This window comes from Kuraishia capsulata, genomic scaffold (genome assembly GCF_000576695.1).
Source record: "Kuraishia capsulata CBS 1993 genomic scaffold, Kuraishia_capsulata_scaffold_5, whole genome shotgun sequence".
In the NCBI taxonomy this organism is placed as follows: Eukaryota; Fungi; Ascomycota; class Pichiomycetes; order Pichiales; family Pichiaceae; genus Kuraishia; species Kuraishia capsulata.
The window spans coordinates 341,595-360,879 of NW_019172954.1; the positions used below are offsets into that span (position 1 = coordinate 341,595).

At 44.5% G+C, this 19,285-nt stretch overlaps 11 protein-coding genes across 11 annotated transcripts; 5 read left to right on the forward strand and 6 right to left on the reverse strand.

Moving 5' to 3' along the window:
- Positions 1-81: 81 nt before the first annotated feature.
- Positions 82-465, forward strand: KUCA_T00004165001 (uncharacterized protein; the record flags this gene model as incomplete). Its single annotated transcript, XM_022600870.1, has 1 exon — positions 82-465. The coding sequence occupies one exon, from the start codon at positions 82-84 to the stop codon at positions 463-465; it is 384 nt and encodes a 127-aa protein (XP_022460173.1).
- Positions 466-751: 286 nt separating this feature from the next.
- Positions 752-2,492, reverse strand: KUCA_T00004166001 (uncharacterized protein; the record flags this gene model as incomplete). Its single annotated transcript, XM_022600871.1, has 2 exons — positions 752-2,361; positions 2,435-2,492. The coding sequence occupies 2 exons, from the start codon at positions 2,490-2,492 to the stop codon at positions 752-754; spliced, it is 1,668 nt and encodes a 555-aa protein (XP_022460174.1).
- A 224-nt stretch (positions 2,493-2,716) lies between these two features.
- KUCA_T00004167001 (uncharacterized protein) lies at positions 2,717-3,682 on the forward strand (the record flags this gene model as incomplete). The annotated part of the gene is made up of 1 exon (XM_022600872.1): positions 2,717-3,682. One exon carries the CDS (start codon positions 2,717-2,719, stop codon positions 3,680-3,682), a length of 966 nt encoding a protein of 321 aa, XP_022460175.1.
- An 84-nt stretch (positions 3,683-3,766) lies between these two features.
- KUCA_T00004168001 (uncharacterized protein) lies at positions 3,767-7,294 on the reverse strand (the record flags this gene model as incomplete). The annotated part of the gene is made up of 1 exon (XM_022600873.1): positions 3,767-7,294. The coding sequence occupies one exon, from the start codon at positions 7,292-7,294 to the stop codon at positions 3,767-3,769; it is 3,528 nt and encodes a 1,175-aa protein (XP_022460176.1).
- A 228-nt stretch (positions 7,295-7,522) lies between these two features.
- KUCA_T00004169001 (uncharacterized protein) lies at positions 7,523-8,491 on the forward strand (the record flags this gene model as incomplete). Its single annotated transcript, XM_022600875.1, has 1 exon — positions 7,523-8,491. The coding sequence occupies one exon, from the start codon at positions 7,523-7,525 to the stop codon at positions 8,489-8,491; it is 969 nt and encodes a 322-aa protein (XP_022460177.1).
- Positions 8,492-8,639: 148 nt separating this feature from the next.
- Positions 8,640-10,682, reverse strand: KUCA_T00004170001 (uncharacterized protein; the record flags this gene model as incomplete). Its single annotated transcript, XM_022600876.1, has 1 exon — positions 8,640-10,682. One exon carries the CDS (start codon positions 10,680-10,682, stop codon positions 8,640-8,642), a length of 2,043 nt encoding a protein of 680 aa, XP_022460178.1.
- A 275-nt stretch (positions 10,683-10,957) lies between these two features.
- On the forward strand, positions 10,958-11,944 carry KUCA_T00004171001 (uncharacterized protein; the record flags this gene model as incomplete). Its single annotated transcript, XM_022600877.1, has 1 exon — positions 10,958-11,944. The coding sequence occupies one exon, from the start codon at positions 10,958-10,960 to the stop codon at positions 11,942-11,944; it is 987 nt and encodes a 328-aa protein (XP_022460179.1).
- A 133-nt stretch (positions 11,945-12,077) lies between these two features.
- On the reverse strand, positions 12,078-13,640 carry KUCA_T00004172001 (uncharacterized protein; the record flags this gene model as incomplete). The annotated part of the gene is made up of 1 exon (XM_022600878.1): positions 12,078-13,640. One exon carries the CDS (start codon positions 13,638-13,640, stop codon positions 12,078-12,080), a length of 1,563 nt encoding a protein of 520 aa, XP_022460180.1.
- Positions 13,641-14,225: 585 nt separating this feature from the next.
- On the reverse strand, positions 14,226-14,606 carry KUCA_T00004173001 (uncharacterized protein; the record flags this gene model as incomplete). Its single annotated transcript, XM_022600879.1, has 2 exons — positions 14,226-14,527; positions 14,588-14,606. The coding sequence occupies 2 exons, from the start codon at positions 14,604-14,606 to the stop codon at positions 14,226-14,228; spliced, it is 321 nt and encodes a 106-aa protein (XP_022460181.1).
- Positions 14,607-15,318: 712 nt separating this feature from the next.
- On the forward strand, positions 15,319-16,095 carry KUCA_T00004174001 (uncharacterized protein; the record flags this gene model as incomplete). Its single annotated transcript, XM_022600880.1, has 1 exon — positions 15,319-16,095. One exon carries the CDS (start codon positions 15,319-15,321, stop codon positions 16,093-16,095), a length of 777 nt encoding a protein of 258 aa, XP_022460182.1.
- A 599-nt stretch (positions 16,096-16,694) lies between these two features.
- KUCA_T00004175001 (uncharacterized protein) lies at positions 16,695-19,028 on the reverse strand (the record flags this gene model as incomplete). The annotated part of the gene is made up of 1 exon (XM_022600881.1): positions 16,695-19,028. The coding sequence occupies one exon, from the start codon at positions 19,026-19,028 to the stop codon at positions 16,695-16,697; it is 2,334 nt and encodes a 777-aa protein (XP_022460183.1).
- Positions 19,029-19,285: the final 257 nt, after the last annotated feature.

Below are 19,285 nucleotides of genomic sequence, written 5' to 3' on the forward strand. Positions count from 1 at the left end.
GTTGGCCCCTACTCCACAACTCAGACTAGGGCCGAATTCGCCAGAATTCTCAATACCAATCTCGTTTCTGCTGCCATTATTATGGACAAATTTGAGCCATTGCTGATCAAGTCCAAGGCACCCAGAGTTTTAAATATCAGTTCGGGTCTTGGAAGCAGTACGGAAGCACTGGTTAACAAGTGGGGGAACAATGAAAAGTCTTTTTTTGCGTACAATGCTTCTAAGGCCGCTCTCAATATTTTGTCCATCAATATTCGGAACCTGTGGAACTCCAAGAATTACGGAATCAAGGTGGTTGCGGTTGACCCAGGTTATTGTGCTACAAATCTCAACAGGTACTCAGGACCAAAGGAGGCATCCAAGGGAGCCCAGGCAGCATTTGTGGCGATTACCACTGACAACTTCGAAATTCCATTCATTAGATCTGAGACTGATGAGTTGGTTTTAGAGGCGGCACCTTTCTAGCTGGGAAAACTCCTTGAGCACTTACATTATATAGTGTGGTATCTTATATCTAAGCTTTTGAAACTCATAGGGCCTATAATTCCACTGGATGTGTGAATGCAAGATATTTGATGATTTTGGAATGCGTGTAGATGATTATATGACACACTAGTCCACTCATAGTAATATATCTGACATCGAAATTCCAATCTATGGCTCCGGCACAGGAGCAAACCAAAATTTTCAATTAGCCCGAAAAGCCGCACAGGGTCATCCACCCGCATATCTTTGCATATGCACGCGCGGCTCAAATGATCAGAACCGCTTCTGTAAATTCGGCTATGAAAAGTATATCTAAACCGAGTCCCAGACTAGATTTACTGCCCCAGGCTGCAAGCATGAACTCTCTGACTGAAGCAAAAGTGTAGGAATGATGCATGTTATCAATTTTTCTTTGAGCATCCAGAAAGTAATCACGATGTTCCCTTTTGATCGCTGCTACCCCAGCAACAGTTAGAGCCCACCCTCCAATTGCAAAGCAGTGGGATGAGAAAGAGATCTGTTTCATTGCATCGTAACAACCCTCCACACATTCCTGAATTAAGGGATCCTGCTCTGTCAGATTTGGGCGCAAAAGCTTGGAGATCAAAATCAGCGCTGCCTTAGCCGTGGCAATTCCCATTAGTATGCTGTAATCTATCAGTTTCTGTTTCTGAGAAGACTGAATACCAACAGACTGCATTTTTGGGGGAGTGTAGTTTCTTGCCCTCGATTCCAGCTCGAATATCAAGCCCGGAGCCAACGGTGTCGTCTGTTTGGACAGCCAGGAGATCTTGGCCACAAGCTCAAACGCTTCAAAAGCTGCCCCAAAACACGGGCTGTTCATCCAAAAGCCAGCACGGTAATGCTCAAAGAGGTCACGTCCAATGCGGTCAAATACCACGAAGGGCGAGGGCAAAATCTTCAAGCGCTCTGGGCTGCACCATAGCAGACATATAGCGTAGTTATAGGCGAAAGAGTCAAAAAAGATAATATCGCGAGGAGAACTGATATCCAAAGAAGATTTGTCCATCTGCAGTGAAGACGTATCGTTTATCTCTTCAATCACCGCTTGTTTTTTCTTCTTCAGCAATAGTTTATATGAGATTGCGAGGTTCTTTGTGGATTTCTCCCAAGATCTGGCATATATCCTACTGGATATACACAATAACTGAGAAGCCACACCCATCCAGTCTTCTGTATATCCGGAACCATTCGTCTCCAACTCATGGTTAATGATCCCAATTGACTTGACATATTGCAATTCTGCCTTCTGGTTCATTTCAGGTCGACAATGAGAGAGATAATAGGCACTGCAAAGATAGAACAGTTCTCTCAAACCCTGACTCTGGGATCCAGCAGAGATGAATAGGGCCGAAGGCTGCATATATTTGGAGACAAAAGGTTGCGGACTAATAGATGGGACGAAATAGTTCACATAAAGATAGTACAAATGCGCACTTTGCAGATCCAGAGTCACTCCGGGGATCCAATTATGGTAGTTATCCATCGGCAGCGGAGACAGCAATATCGATTCTATGAGGGCTCGTTGATCAGACTCAATATTCTCAGAACGTTCTTGTTTGGCCGTTAGCGACTGTTCTTGAGATCCGGGACCCGAATTTTCATTTTGGACGAACCCAACTTGAGCCACGATCTGGATAGCTCTTTTTGGTCGTTTGTTCCGCCGAGTTACTATCCCTGAATCAACAAAGCGGCTTTTTCTGGAACGTTTGGCGGAGTCGTATTTCTCCACCTTGAATTCCGCAGTATGCGGCAATGAAGACTGATTGTCTGGCCAAATGCATTTGAAAGTCCCCCTGGAGCAGTTGAGGCATTCGGGGGAAGATTCGTCACACTTGATCTTCCTTTTGCGGCCTGTTTTTCAGAAGGGGCACGAGTTAGTAACTCCGCGATATCGCTCCGTCTTGCCGAAAAAGCTCAAACTTACATGTAAAACAGCCTGTCTTCTTCCTCTTTGAGACTCTTTTCTGTGTGAAAAAATCCATTTCTTGCCGTACCGTAAAGATTGGTGCTCACGGGGCTTCCTGCTCGCCCTTTTGGAGACAACCCTTGATCTGAAAATGATAACGACCATGTCTTTCCAACAATCGCGATAAGAAAAGACGTGCCCAGGCTAATTAGGTTGACAATTTTTCTTTGGTTTAGTTAGAAGAGACAGACATGCAGCTGAAAAATTTACTACCTACAAATATTTTGAAAAGCGCATACGATGTTCGCTAAAGAAGATGTCTTGGTACTAATATTGCACCAACTGGATGCATACAACTTGAGCAAGAGTACAAAGGCCCTGAAGAAGGAGCTCAAGGAGAGTGGGATAGACACAGAGAAGGCAGTCGTTGACATGAGTTTGCAAGAGCTCTTGAACTTGCAAAAAGGATCAGATTCGGAGGGTGATTCTTCTGAGTCTGATTCTGACTCTGATTCTGATTCTGATTCAAGCTCGAGCTCTGACTCTGAGTCCGACTCTGAGTCCGAAGCGGAGGAAACCAAAGAAGAAGAGAAGAAAGTGAAGGCCTCTGAATCGCCAGACTCAGGTTCGTCAGACTCTTCGGACTCTTCAGACTCTTCGGATTCTTCGGATTCTTCGGAGTCTTCGGATTCTTCGGACTCTTCAGACTCTTCAGACTCATCGGACAGCGAGTCTGACAGCGACAAAAAGGAGGAAGAGAAGAAGGAGTCAGACAACAATTCCAGCTCTAGTTCTAGTGACTCCGACAGCTCGAGCTCGAGCTCAAGCTCCAGCGACTCTAGTGACTCTAGTGACTCGAGTGACTCGGAAGTGGAAGAGAAACAGAATTCAAAGAAGAGAGCTTTATCGGAAGACGAATCATCCAGCTCAGACTCCGAAAGTGAAGAACCACCAAAGAAGGTTCAGAAAGATGTTCCATCGTCTGCCACTGCTTCTCTTTCCTCTGCAGGATCCCAATCACCTGAATTGAAGGGTCAAAGACACCATTTCTCTAGAATAGAAAGAGAGAAGATATCTTTCGAGGACCAGGCTCTACTCGACAACGGTTACAAAGGTGCTGCCGGTACATGGGGAGAGAAGGCTAGTGAACGTCTTTTGCAGGTACGCGGAAAGGATTTCACTAAAAACAAGAATAAGATGAAGAGAGGTTCCTACCGTGGAGGTTCCATCACACTCTCTAGTGGAAGCTACAAGTTTAAAGATTGAATATTTGGTCGTTTTGTCATTGGGCTTGGCGTTCAATGTTCTTTCAACTTGTTCATTTCTTAGAATGTAATACATATGCTAAATTCATGATACCGTAGACACAATGGATTTGACCCATTCTCCTAGGTTGTATTTTTTGTTCAGCTCGTCCAGACTGGCCTGCTCAGAATCAATATCCTTCGCAGCCTTTTGCAAGCTTTGATCGAACTCCGCGTTAACTTCTCCGGTAATAACAAGTTTGACGTCGTCATCTGAAAGTCTTGTAGAGAAAAGCTTTGCTATATCGTCACCGAAGGGAATGAATATCAGCGACTCGCTCAATGCACTTGTGTCGATAAATTGGGCATTCATCAATAAAAACACAGTTTTGAATAAGCTTGATTCATGTACCCGTTCTAGTATCACGTTATTGGAGGAGTCTGATATGGAGTCCCAGTCGTTTCTGACCAGCAATCTCAGCCAGATAATTCTCTCTGCCACATCAATGAACCTAGGAGAAACCGGATACGATTCTCTTTTCAGCAACACAATCAGCTTGAATGCATTGTAAAAGAATGCCTCCATATTGACGGTTTTTTGATCCACCAGAGTCAGAAAATTAATCAAATCGGGTATGGATAACGGGTATTTCTCGCCCAGAGTTTCCATGTATCGTGCGAAAAATGGCTGGAGTCCTTCGTACTTATGGCTCTTCAGATACGTGGTCGAAAACTCATTTTTCCAAAAGCTTACCTTCTTTTCGTTGGATTCATCAGCAACAAACACACTCAGTTCTTCCTCTATCATCTGTTGGAGGTTGACCGTGGACATTTGAACTTTGATGCCTCTCAGCAGTTCCGAAGCATCGTTCCCACCCTTTGCGAATGCAATGATAGACAATTTGGCGATGCTCAGCTCAAGCATCTTGTTCTTGTAATTCTGATTGGGGGTTTGACTGACAGCAATAAGGGTACTGGCAGCCTTCTCGTAGTCCCTCTCAAGAACATTCTTGATCCATGAAACATCGCCGTGTCTTCCATCAGACAGGAACTCATTCAAGTATGGCTTGAACTTGGGAAACTCTAAGAACGCCATGCTCAGTTTGTCCTCCGAAATATAATATTCATACATTGTGGCAGCAAATTGGTATCCAAACTTGTTCATGTAACTTTCAAAACTCAAGTAGACCTCCTCCAGATTCAACTCAAACTCCGGTTTTTCATTTTCCCGGGCGAATTCTATCAGAGATACAAGTTCCGTCCTCCTTGCTTCAAGAACCATGCACAATGTCTCAAAATCTTCAAAGAACTCAGCCAAAGTGAGAATGCTTTCTTGATGGTTTGCCAGAAGAGCCAAAGTAACCCAGTTCTTGAAGGTCTCATCATAGATCAGACCATAATTCTTGGAGATCTCGAGTTTCGATGAACTCTCTGGTCGCTTGGAGTTCCATTGCAAAGCATCGTTAAAGGCATAGTAACAACTTTCCGCTAATCCAGCTGCAATGATGGTTTTCTCGTTATCAGCATTCTTCAGTTGATCAGCATTTCCCGATCCAAACCTACCCAAAAGCTGGTCCACTTTGAAAAACAAATCACTCTCGAGCGAGATTGGTGGATTGATATTGGATCCAGAGTAGCTTTTAATACCCAAACACGAATACCGGATGTCCCTTTCGATCTCAAGATAAGCATGGGCTAGAACATCTTGCATCAGGCTGGCCACAGAGTCCACATGAGTTTTCTCAAGAGCATCACTGTTCAACAACTGGCCCAGGAAAGCTGACAGAACATCTAAAATAGAGGTTACATCCTTTGAAAAATAATCACGAATGACTGCTGAACCATCGTTCGTTCCGGTGACCACCTTTATTGCTGCTTCCAAAGTTTCCACGAAATCTGTGGAATCCGGATTGTTGAAATTGCCGTAGAACCTTTTGGCAATCGCAATTTTCTCCAAAGAATTGAGAACCAGTAGCTTGATGTCTTCATCAATGTACTCCAGGAAGTTGGTGCGAACATAATAAGCTAGGTTTTTCAGTGCAGTAAAGCGCTTTTTCAGATGTGATTCCAGAGACGGTACGAAAGACGGTAAGTACCTCGATTCGCTTGTTAATATCTCAGCCACGGTCAGCTGAATGGCTTCCTGAACATCATCAGAGAGCAACCGCAGGCCTGATGAAAGATCGAAAAACAATGGGTTCAACTCAGTAACATCCTCGCCGCCAAATATTATCGCCTGTTCAATGTGGGACTTTATCAAAGAGACAGAATCGTTGAACTCGAGTTCCAACGGAGGCTCCGCATCATCACTGTACTTCTCAACACGCAACAGACCATATCCATCAGAGACAGCAATACACGAGGCGTTTGAATAATCAGTCTGGTCTTCGCAACCAAAGCCGAGAATAGTGACATTGGACCTGAAGCGCACAAAATCTTCCCACTTTCTCGAATGAAGCTCGTTCGCAGATAAGCTCAGAGGGACATCAGTGAGCACAACAGCACCTCCCGAAACAACGAACGCAGTGGAGTAAGGCGAGGGCAAGAACAAAGAGTTTTTATCATCTCCATGGGCAATATAGCTAGTAAGCCGATAGGATGAATGAACACTGACACCAGTCTCATCAACAGATATGGTGAATAGAATGAGATATCTCTCCAAAGTGGAAGGCTCTTTATCAAAGCTGGCCAGTAGAATAAGGCCCTGAGAGGCCAACAGTTGAAGGTCCTCAACACGGAAACTCAGACGGATGTGAGGGTATATCTCAGCGATAGGAGAACATAGATCATTCTTGATATTATGAGATGAAATTGGAACCACAGAACCATTACCCTGTTGGAAAAGCGACAAATTGCCGTCAGAATCCTGAACTATAAGTTCCCTCATTCCAGAATTTAGCTCTCTTCCTGATCTCAAGGCAACTATTCTCGAAGAGTTCAGGTAGTTCCGCATGTCATAAACATTGTTACCAAAGACAATTCCCAAAAAAGATCTTTGAGAGCTCTGGATCTCAGATTTGCTGAGGCATGGTCTACCCGCGCCATCAGCCAAGTGCAACGCAAAGAGCCTTTTTGCAGAGGTCGAGATAAGAACAGTGAAGTTGCCAACGAACTCGGCTTTATCCACGAACTCCTTGTTGAGCTTGAGATCTAGCTCTTTTCCGTTCAGAAATCCAACAGCAGGCGCAGAGACCACCGATTCGTGGTATCGCACCCTACCAGATACAGCATCAATGACCACCAAACCTGGATACTTTGAACCTGGGAGACTTGGCAATAATACTGCCTTCGCAGGAACACTATACTCGTTTGGCTTGTATGAAAAGGTCGCGACTTCAGGTATGCTGTCATTGGTTGCGTACTTCCACACCAGAACATGATCCAACGAGACTACAAGGGCATAACCAGAACTGGAATCCACCAAGGCATCCTTCAAAGACCCATCGTTCACTCTGAGAGCCTGGGGCGCCGCAATCAGTCTTGAGACCTTGTATCTTGTTGATCTGGTGAGCTCAGTTGAGGACTGAGAAGGTATCGATTGAGTCGCCTTACCCTGGTCTCCACTTGAGAAAGACGCGTTGGAGGTGCCATTAGCACTTGCCTTGAGCTTTTTCGCACTGAAAATAGAGGACATAAGCTGCTTATGGAGTGCTCTTTTGGTGATTTTTTGGTGCTCTGTGAATGTGTACATCTCACTCAGTTCTCTCTCGATGAGCACTGCCAAATTTGAATACCTACACAGGGCACGCAACCAGAAAGACTATTGGGTCTACACGACCTAAAAATATTTTTTTATCAGTTCTAAGAAATTTTCGAAGAGGCTTACATATTTCGACTTTGAACGCTCTACACATACAGGAAGATGATTAGAACTATAAAACCCAAGAACAATCGTTCTAAGAGAGCTCTTGACAAGAAGGAGTCAAGGATTGTCGAGAACGTCAAAACCGCTCTCTTCATTACCGGTAAGACTGGAAACAAGATTACGCACGATGCAATGATAGATTTGAGTGCCCTGAAGAAGCCAGACATCAAGAGATTTGACAAAAAGAACGACATCCTTCCTTTTGAGGATCCTTCGAAGCTTGAGTTCTTCAGCGAGAAGAACGATGCCTCTTTGCTGGTGTTTTCATCGCACAATAAGAAAAGACCCAACACTCTCACATTCTCCAGAACCTTCAACTACCAGCTGTATGACATGGTTGAGCTTTCCATTCTGAGCAACTACAAACTGCTACAGGATTTCAAGAAGCGCACTTTCGATGTTGGTATGAAACCCATGTTCGTTTTCAATGGGCCAGTTTTCGATTCTCATCCGGTATACATGCAGTTGAAGTCTCTGTTCCTCGACTTCTTCAGAGGAGAGGTGACATCCATGCTTGATGTCAAGAGTTTACAGCACATAATTGCTGTGAGTGCCGGAGAGCTTGATGATGTTGATAACTCGCTGTCCAAGTTGCCTATTGTTCATTTCAGAGTTTACAAATTGAAAACTTTGAAATCCCCAGAGCCTAAGCTGCCAAGAGTCGAACTCGAGGAGATTGGACCAAGACTCGACTTCAAGGTGGGCAGACATGTATCGCCCAGTCCTGAGGCCGAAAAGGATGCTCACTTGGTTCCTAAGCAACTTCAACCCAAGGAGAAGAAGAACGTGGAGACTGATTTCATGGGTGACAAGGTTGCTCGTATTCACGTTGGCCAACAGGACTTGTCCAAGCTGCAGACACGTAAGATGAAGGGTTTGAAGGCCAGATATGACCAGAATGAGGTGGAAGTTAGCGATGACGAGATTGACGAGGAACACGCCGAAGCGAAGAAGAGAAAGTTGTAATTTTATAGGGGAAAGAGATGAATCATTACTGCGTTTTAGTGAAGGTGTAGCTACCACAAAGGGGAAGGGTCATAAGTTATGAGAAGGAGATGATTAGGGGAGGAACTATTATCTCGTCCAGTTAAATACACACTTTGCCCAATTGCTATCAAGGCTCAGCTCCAAAGTTGCATTTCTCGTAGAAACTTTCCCATAACTCTATCAGCACCTTTTGGGTCTCACATAACCCTTCCCAATAAATCTCAACCATTGATCTGAAATCATCTATTTTCTCCTCTTCAAACAGCGCCAAATGGTCTTTTATCGTGGCGCTGATTTCATTTCTTTGCTCGGTCTGTTTGGCGAACTGTGTTTCCAAAGATTGTATCTCGCTTTCGTACTTGTCAATCTTGTCAAATTGGTTATGAAATTTGGCCTTGAACTTGCCGAGATTCTTCTGCTTTTTGCTCAGCTGCGATTGCACATTCAAGATGTTGTTGCAAATCTTGAACCTGGTTTCGAAAACGATCCTGATGGATCCTATTACCCTGGAATATTCGTCAATGGTGGAACCCAAAGTGAGCATTTCCTGCATGTTGGTCCTCTCCAAAAGCTCTTTAATCTTGATGTTCAGATCCTCAAAGTTCGTGAAGATGTTGGCCAGTTCGTTGTTGATCTCCAGATCAATGAAAGCTTGGATGGTCGTTAGAAACTCGTCAAGTGAGGCTATCGTCTCTTCTCTCTGCGTCACTATCAATTCCAAGGTCTTGGCCAAAGATCTCAACTGGTGGTCCAAATTCTCAATGTAGGCAGGTTTATCGATGAAGAACGGATCAGTTTCAATGTATTTGGGCGAAGACAATGAAAAGGCACCTGTGATCGCACTCATGAAGCCACCACTGGCACTCGTATTCGCGGCAGACAAGGAGGCAGTACTGTAGTCGATGAACTTGCCTGAATCATCATCAACAGACGTGGTTGACTTTTGTGAGGAACTCCCGTGGAAAAACAAGTTTTCGCGTTCTTTTGACTCTACCGAGAATCTTTCGCTAGATAGAAAGATCACAAAGTCATAGTCCTTTTGCAGTTCATCCACCTGAGATATTTTCGTCAGCATCTTCTCCAGTGCAATTCTCCTGCTTTCGATGAACTTCTCCTCGAACCTACCATAAACCTGTTTCTCAGGAGGAGGTGGAATAATGTAACCAGGATGGTTGTTCACAAGTTGGTGATACAACCACCTGAAATCACGGTATCTTCTGTTCACCTCTGTTTCCTCGTTCTTCAGCAGAGGGGACTTCGTCTTGGTCTTGATTGTGTACTCTATATGAGCTGTCGTCAGCTCTCCAACCTTTATCGGATCGCCAACACTGATATCAAATCTGTCAGTAGAAGGACTTTTCCTTCTTATCGGCGTCACAGCAGTGACTGTAGTTTTAGAGGGAGATCCGCCCGTTCTGTGGACATCGTACAATGGTTCGTCAACAGACTTCAGGACATCTGGCACGGATTCCAGCTGCTGGGGAGAATCCTGAGTTCCTGATGCAGTTGATTGTGCCAGAGGATCGACAGGCCCTGATGGAGCATCCTCCACAGTTTCCTTTTTCTTGGTCCTCCTAGGTCTATGGCTCTTGAAGACTCTTGTTTTCCTGTTCGGCGATGTGATTATGGGCGCTGGCGGTCCCTCAGGCTCTTTATTCTGGTCCTTCAAGACGTTTGCTAATGGCGATCTGGTGAGACTGGAATCCATGAACAAACCATCTGAAGATTTTAATTCTGGCGTGGGTTCCTTGAAGGGGTTGGCCACTTGATCATCAGCACCTCCAGCCAAAGACGAAAGCAATTCGCTCTTTTTCGCCTTTATCTCAGCAATCTCCTCTTCTGAAGGGCCAACCATCTCCAAACCATTTTCAACTTCTCCTTCGTCCGTATCCTCATCAGCCACATGTACATCTCTTAGGGTCTGGCCCAATTCTTCGTAGATCACCCCGGAACCTCGCCCCCCAGCAGAAAAATCCACTTCTTCCATAGTCTGGCCATTGTTTTCGTCATTTTCGTCCTCCTCGCTCTGAAATGCATTATGTTGTAGGTCATCTGCGAACACGTTCACATCGTTGGCATAGGGGTTATCGTTAGCACTGAATAGCACGCTGGACGTGGGGTTCGCCGAGATCGCATCACCCCAGTGGGATCCAGATATATCTTCTTCCATGATTGATGTGAATGGCTCCGAGATCGCACTGGAATTGGGTTTGTTCAATGACTTAGTTCTATAGGTGACAAGGGCTGTTCTTGAGGCCGCTCCTACGGTTTACTAGCAAACTATTCGATCACACACGACCATCATTATTACCAAATTATGCAGGACACGACTAATATTGATAAACACGACTTGCTCAGATCTGTCCTGGCTGGTCTTACTTAAAATAACCTGAACAGCTGGACATCTCGGACACGCACGAAAATTGGAGGATCTTCGTTACAAAAATGACCGACTTGACTCCATTCTTCTTCAAATGCATCACCATATACCAGGAAGACTTCAAAAGCCGAAAGATCTTGCCCGACCATGAGAAGTCCACGACAACAGCATCGTCACCTCAAGACTCTTTCATAAAAGAGGCATTGGCGTTGAACCATGCCATGGTCTCGGTCAAAAACTTTGTTGATGAGATCAAAACGGCCTACTTGTTGAATTTCTCGAGTGAAAAGGGACTGACAGCTTCGCAAAGAGACGAAATCGATTCGCAGATAGGTCTGGAGTTGAACAAGATGTCAAAGTCTTTGCAACACATTGAGACATACGAGGCCAAAAGAGTGGAATTGGAGCAGAAACGAAGGGCTGTGCCGAGTGCCAAGATGCTGACTAAAATGCTCTTCAATGGAGACCTGCAAACGGCCGAGGAGCTCAAGGTGGAGACGGTGAACCTGTACAGAAATAGAATTCTGCGGTACCTTTCTCTCAACCTCGCCAGCATATCAACCAGCTTCTTGGAATTGAAAGAGAAGAGACAGAATAGGCAAATGGAGTACAACAAGAGCTCTTTGAACACAACCTCGATGAGCTATGACGAACCACAGCAGCAGCTGTCCGAGGAGATTCCCAGTGTGGAACTGGAACATCACGATGAAATCAAAGAGTCTCTGTCGGACCAGCAGATTCAGTTATTGCAGCAGGAGAATACAGAATTGATTATGAACCTCAAATCCGAGGAATTGAGCAAAGTTGCCAAGTTGGAGACATCTGTGTATGATATAACCACCCTAGTTCGCGAGATCGGGATTCAACTGCAAAACCAGACAGAACAGGTGAACCAACTGTTGGACCATCAAGATGACATGCTTCAGGATGTGTCTATGGGGAACAAACAGCTTATTAAGGCAAGGGAAAGAAACGACAAAAACGCCAGAAGGATGTGCTGGATCATCGTGATAATGGGGATAATACTGTTATCAATTGATTATATACTATGAGCTGATGATATGAATGTTTAATTCTATTATGAGATCGCCTCAGTCATATCGATCACCACATCGGTGGGAATAACACCACTATTAATTGATTATATACTGAGTTATAGAACCGTCTCAATCAAACGCAGATATTCTATAAAACCTCCTCAACCGTTCCCGCCCCAATGGTTTCTCCGTTTTTTCTCAAAACCACTCTACCAAGCTTTGAATCCTGGGCATAGGTTAGAACTGGAATCGGCCTTTCCACCAAATCTATCTCCACCAAAGCATCTTGGTTGGAGCCCAAATGCTTCTTCTTCCTTCCTTCAATATTGGATAAAGTGGCAGGAACAGATATGTTGTTTCTGAACAGAATGAACTGCGATCCAAGTAACAGGGGAAGATTCATCTTGAAGGTTGTGATCTTGCACTTGATCTTCATACTTGCCTGTATTGGAGAGTTGGACCTGGACACAAGGTCTCCCACTTTCACATTGTCTGGCAATGAAAGATTCTTCACTTTCAGAGTGACGAACTCCCCGACAATCACCAGATCTCTGTCCTGCTTTGCTTTAGGAGCACCTGGAGATTCAATATTGGCGAAAATTTTGTCCACAACACCCACATCACCTGATGGAGATACTGCTATCGATTCTCCTGGTTGAATCTTGCCAGAGTTGACTCTTCCTGAGATCAACACATCATCGGAGCTGGTTTCTATGTCATTGATGGACATGATGAACTCATCGTTGAATCTGTCAGCAGAGTCCTCGGAATGCTTCAATTCTGCCTCGGCTTCAAGAACTTCCATCAAAGTTCCCTTACTGTACCAGGAAAGCTTCTGCTTTGCAACAACGTTGCCTCCGCTGAGACCAGAAATCGGCACGAATCTGATTTTCTCTTTGGCGAAAGCCAGATCGTCCACCAAGAACTGGGTAAGCTCGTCCACAATCTGTTCAAACCGGTCCTGCTGCCAGTCTGCTGTATCCATCTTGTTAACTGCAACAACCAACCTGTCCAATCCTAGGTTTCTAGCAATTGTGATCTGCTCCCTGGTCTGACCGCTTAAACCAAAAGAACTCTCGAAAGCGTTCTTTCCAGCGTCCACAATCAACAGGGTCAAATCAGCCTGTGAAATACCGTTTATCATCTGGGGAATAAAGCTTTTGTGACCAGGACAGTCGATCATTGTGAAGAGAGACTTCTCAGTCTTGAATTGGGTCTGGCATATATCCACTGTCACACCTCTCTCTCGTTCATCTTTGGTCTGGTCCATGATCCAGGCAAGTGCAAACGATGCTTTTCCAATGGACTCGCTCTCTTTTGTCAACTTGTGGAGCGTTTTTGAGTCAACTATCTTCAAGTCATACAGTAACCTTCCTGCCAGCGTCGACTTTCCGGAATCCACATGGCCAATCACTCCGAAAGAAAGACTAGGCTTCGAAAGTTTAACGCCTAACTCCTTGGACACATCGATTTTCTTCTTAGGTTTCGTGACTGCTGGTTTCTTGCTATCCAATTTAAGTGCTTTCACTCCAACTGCAATCTCTTGGGAGTTGGTCTCTTGTGCCTTCAATACAATATCATCCGGACTGGGTTTGCTAAAGTTTGACTTTGCTTTCTCCGCTATCTCGTAATTAGTCTCTGGGAAAACATTGAAAATGCTAGATGATTCTTCAAGTTTCCTTCTCTTCGAGCCCAAGTTGTCATTAATCATTATTTTGGTGAGAAATGTCTTCGCAATTGATGTAATTCTGAAATACGTCTCAGAATTCACCTCCAACTCGGGAAGCTTTACATCTTGGGAATGGTCAGACTTCTGAGCAAGCTTGCTTAGTTGCACAGACACAGACACAGGCACAGGCACAGCTGTGGATACAGCCTCAGAATCAGTTAACGATCCAGGTTTCGATGACGTATGAACCACATGCTTCCTGGATGCTATTAAAAAGTCCAGCTTTGAGCTCCTGCTAGACTTACCTCGTAAGCTCGCCAAGCCAGATCGCGTAGAACCAGACGTCAAACTAGATAGTTTTGTAGCAGAGCCAATACCAGTAGCACCAGAAGCACCAGAAGCTGACCCTCTTTTGAGCACTCCTTCTAAACCAAAGCTTCTTTTTGTAGCTTCTGTGGAACTTGTGATCGAACTTGTTATTGAACTTGTGGAAACGGCATTCTTCTGAGTCCTCTGCCTTGCCAGAATTTGCAGCTTGGACAGTTTCTTATCGCTCGTAGCTGGAGGAGGAGGAGGAGTAGTTTCTGATGAGTCTTAGCACCAAGAACGTTAATCAAGACAGAATATTCAATCAACACAAATTCCAGGTGAATCAAACGAGAAATCAAATAGACGTGAAAAAACTGAGTCAAACTTACCTCTTTTCCTCTTGAACTTGGACCTGATTTCGGCCAGTGCATTATCAACCTCGAAGTAATTGTAATAAAGTACAGCTTTGAGATCTTCATCCTGGATGTCTGAGTTATAATCCCCAAGTTGGTCTTTCAACACGGGAAGGGTTTCGTACAACAGGGCATAGTCTTCGTCGTTGAGGTTGTCCTCCACGAACTCGCTGTCATCATAATCTTCGTTTTCGTAGTCGACATAGTCTGAGATATTAGTAAGTCAAAATTGAAAGGGACTAGAATTTGGGAGGCTTTCATACTCACCATCATCATCATACGGCATTTCTAAGACTTGAACACCAACAGCTTGATCATCGACAAGTGTAACGCTGTGGAAGAGCTGTACAAGAGGCAAAGGCTTTCTCTTGGTTACGGGCACGGGAACAATCACGTGACTAAAAGCGCTCTGACTCACATTAAAAAGCTTTCAAACCTTGGAATAGAGTTTGAATAAAACACGATCAGAGATCACGCTTCAGAATGAAATCCGACAAATGGTTCAGTAACAGAGATTCAAAATCCGACGCATTGATACCTTCCCTCGTGTTCCTGAGAGCACCCCCCCGCAAACCATGAGTGCGGCTCAGTATCGGCAATGATAAAGGCTCCGAAGCCACTCGAATAAATCTTTGTTTGGGTGCGTAATCTGCCCAAAATCCCCCATCCCCCTCCTGACTTTCTTAAACAAGCACCTATTGGCTAGAATTACTGTTGTGATAAATGCAATGCTGGAGGTTTGTTGCTATTTTTACTGTCACCCCGAGTTTTTCTTATTATTGCGTGTGCAGACCAATCTGTATCCAGAGATGACTATTTACATGCCTATTGTCCATAATAATCCCTTACTGATTATCAACTCCGCATCCTAATATGGAAAATAACCGTTACGTGAAGTTTCACCGATTGCTATTAATGGTGTTGTGTACTGGGGGGAATCATGCGTCCTTGCAGAAAAAGCAGCTGTGACGAATGATTTGCCTCAGTTTTGCACAGCCATGTATAATAAGGAAGACTGGGATGGGGAAACTAAACCTTTTATAGGAGTGGATTTGAAGACTTTCCAATTGGGGGAAGGTAATAAGTATACCCCTGTCTCTATTGTCATATATGAGTACAGAGAAATGGATGCGTTGGGAGTGGGCGTATCCGATCTGCCTACACAGTATATATGCACGGAAGAGCTTGTTTCCAAAGGGTTATGGGAAACCAGCGATTTGTATCTCTTCATTGTCAACAAGGAAGTCACTCAGAAGACCGGGATTTTGTCCACCACTCTTAGCAGTTATGGTAATAATGGCTCGCGGTACAAGATTATCAAAACAGGCTACTACTGCGTGGCGTGTGCTTCTCCGCAAGACTGGGGAAGACAGGCAAACAAATTCAATGTTGAGGTAAACTTCCAGAATTCCTTTGAAAATTTACCTGCTTCAAGGATACCCAGGTTGAATTTTAATGGCTTCCTGGCCATTGGGTATGTGGCCAGTCTGTCTCTGTACCTGTTCAACTTGTATATCCACAGATCTAAGCTTCTCACGTCACACAAACTCATTGCCGGTTTTTTTGTGTTTTTGACAGTGGAAAGTATCTTCACATTCTCTTTTTATGCTTCTTCGTCGGAGTATGAGAATGGAAAGCAATTCTGGAAAGTTGTTGCTAGTTTCTGTCAACTATTTGGTCATGCATGTTTAATTGCTTTTCCTTATCTCCTGGCTTATCCTCTGGCTTATCTGTCCGTTTTCTGTACAACAACACTAGCATATGATCAATTTTGATGCTCTAAGTTCACCAGAAGAGTTTGGTAGTCTTAATTTCGTCCCTATAAACGTGCTCTCTAGCCACACCTCATTCCCTGCACCACTGCCTATGGATTATTCACGTTGCTTTCCGCTTATGCGTCTGTTAACCGCCATACTTATCTTTTATTTTATTGCGCAAAAGGCTTAAAGTGTCCAAAAAGGTCTCGAAATTCGCAACTGGCCATCAAAATATTCACAATGTCGTAAATTTTGACGCCGTCGACACTAACTCCGGGTTTTCTTTTTTTAGACTGGCTATCGGAAAAGATGGCACTATTTGAACCATCTAAACTCCAACAAAAGGGTGTGACAATAATTTTGCTAATATATACAGATTATATTCCCGGTACATCATGCTGAACACAGCCCCAGGAAAAAACACTCCCAATAGTATGAATTCGAATAAGATAATACAGTGGTACTGTTGTCAATGTGGCATGTCGTACGGAGACTTCAAAATGCAGGATTTCAGCTCCATAAGCTTGCGAAACGATTGTCACAGATGCTATCACATGATGTGTCCATATTGTGTCAAGGCAAGGATAAAAGATTTGCCATGGATAGGTCATGACTGACTAGACCTTTTGCCTTTTGTTGGGCTCTTCATCATCATTATCGAAGAATTGGCCAATCTTGTTGAACCCAAGACGTTTAAAGGTCTTCATTTGCGAAGCCAAATTCCCGAAAGTGACGTTCATATTGTCAAATGCAAAAAACACCACAGGGTCCGCAGTGGCATGCACCTGACACAACTTTGATTCTTTGAGGGCGACATCGCTGGTGGGATCTTTATCCACAGTTTCCAGCTCTGGTAGCTTTGAATACCGTTGCGAGAAATGAGTCAGAACGACTTTTTCACACTCCATGAGTCTGGCCACCTGGAGTGATTCTGATATGGTGGAATGCTTTTTTTTGATAGCATCCAGGTATAGTGAATCCTGGAGTGTTGCCTCATGGATCAGCAGATTGGATCCTTTGCCAAGTGCAATGAATTTCTCGAGAGGTCTGGTATCTCCCGAATAGGAAACTTTGAAACTATCAGATTCACCGCTTTGACCTTCCAACCTGAAATCAATGACGGCACAGTAGGCGCGATCGCAATGGTTGGCGAGACACGTTTTTGCCCTCTCTATTCCAAACCGGTTCACTAAGGCTGCTGTCTGCTGATCAAGTTCTCTGTTCATCAACAAAGAAGCACAATCCACAAAGTTGACTCTGTCAAGATCGATATGCTCAGGCTCGATCTGGTTCCACTCCCTTACAAAGTTCTGGAACCTATCTGGACAGATGACCAATAGCTCCTCGTTTCCACCAGTTTTGGCTTGTACTTTGCACCATTCCTGGATAATTGAGTATATCCCCAGCAAATGATCGGCATGTAGATGACTCAGATAGACGACCTTCAGTTCGCGAAAGACGGAGGTGAGTTTTTCGGGGGAGTACATCCTACACAGAGTACCCAAGGTATTTTCACCAGCGTCAAGGATCACTCTGGTAGAGCCCCCGAGTATTGGTAGTCTCAACATTGTGGAAATCACGTTTCTGTACTTATTAGGTAATGCGCTTCCCGTTCCCAAAACTGTGATCTCCACACTATCCTTGAGCGAAGAATTAGGTTCCCGTTGGTGTTCTTCCAGACCCAAAACCGCTTCTCTGGACTCCAGCTTGCCCTCAAAAGGTTCCACATAATCATCATATAGTTTTTCCCAATATTCCTCGCCTTTTTCGCTCCGCAACTCCCAAATCTTTTCCATCTCCGTCTCTCCAAATGGGAGGATCTTGAAAGTCTGACCGCTAGTGAGAGGGTATATATTCTCCATTGAAATGGAATTACAGCAAGAATCAAACAGTGGGAGAGGTGCTGATCTTGCATCGAGACTCCGCAGCTTCAGTGTAATGACTGAAGCAGACTCAAAGTTCAACGTATCCATGCAGTACTTTGGGTGAGAGATGACATGCTTGCAATGAGGCCCAAAAGATTGTATGAACTTGACATACTCAGAATCTTGCAACGGATCTTGCATAGCATTTATGTCAATGAAATGGTACACCAATTGAAATTTCACACGCTGCTCGGAATCGCACAAACCACTGGCCTCTTCGAACCAATTGACATTCATGGTTGGTCCTACCAGATCAGGTTCAGGAATATCCAGGAACAAAACATTATCAAAAGTTCTTCCAGGCATAGTTACAGACTCAAGCGTAATCTCGGTTCCATCTTGCAATATTGCTGGCCTTCCAGCAGCCAGACTCTGGAAGTCTTCCTTTTTCAGACCGTACTTCTTTACCAGCTCTGGAACGTACTTTCTCTTCAAAGAGTTCATTTTCACGATATAGTTCGAGGACACATTTGACCTGGAAGCTTTTGGCAATTCCTGTTTAACCGCAGCGTCATCGGCGGTCTGATTGGACTCTCCTGCTAATGGAAAGATCTTACTCACCAAGCCCTTCAGAAACTTAAAATCGAATACCGAAATCCCAGACTCCAAAGTCTCTGGCTTCGTCACATTGACAGTCCTAAACTTGAAAAAGGCCGACTTGTCATTTGAAGAGCCGTCATTGAGCTGAATTTTCAGTCCAAATCTGAACACAAAGTATCTCCATGTAGCAAAGGCCAGATGGAGCACTTTGGAATCGCCATGATAAACGTCCAACTGTTTGCAGCCTTGGTCAGCAACCGTCAGGATCATTCCGGGCAAGCCAGATAGTGACTTCCAGGATATTGTTCCTGTCAAAAATACCTTTGTCAGCTTTGAAAGTCTTGTTGACCTTTCAGAGCTCACTCGCTGAGAGCCCTCGGGGATCGCACCAAAGATAACCCGTTTACCACTCAGAGGATCCAGCAGCATGACCTGTGGCTTGGTACAGTCTCTGGTCGGATGCTGAACCGTCGTGAGTGAAAACATCCGCAAAGGTTGGAAGTTGGCGTTTGCGGCACTCAACCGCGGTATGTGAAGATGTCGGAGCAGCGTGGATGAGTATAAAACTTGCTGTGAGGCGCCTAAAACATACAAATTCAACAAACGTTTCAGGAAGGCAACAAGCAACGAAATCCAGCCAATAAACAAATAGCCCAAGCGATATGGACTGGAGTTAGAGCCTGGTGTGGTTGTTCAGACTCACACATAGATTTTTTTTCATTGAGCCGCTGGGCTCGCTCAGG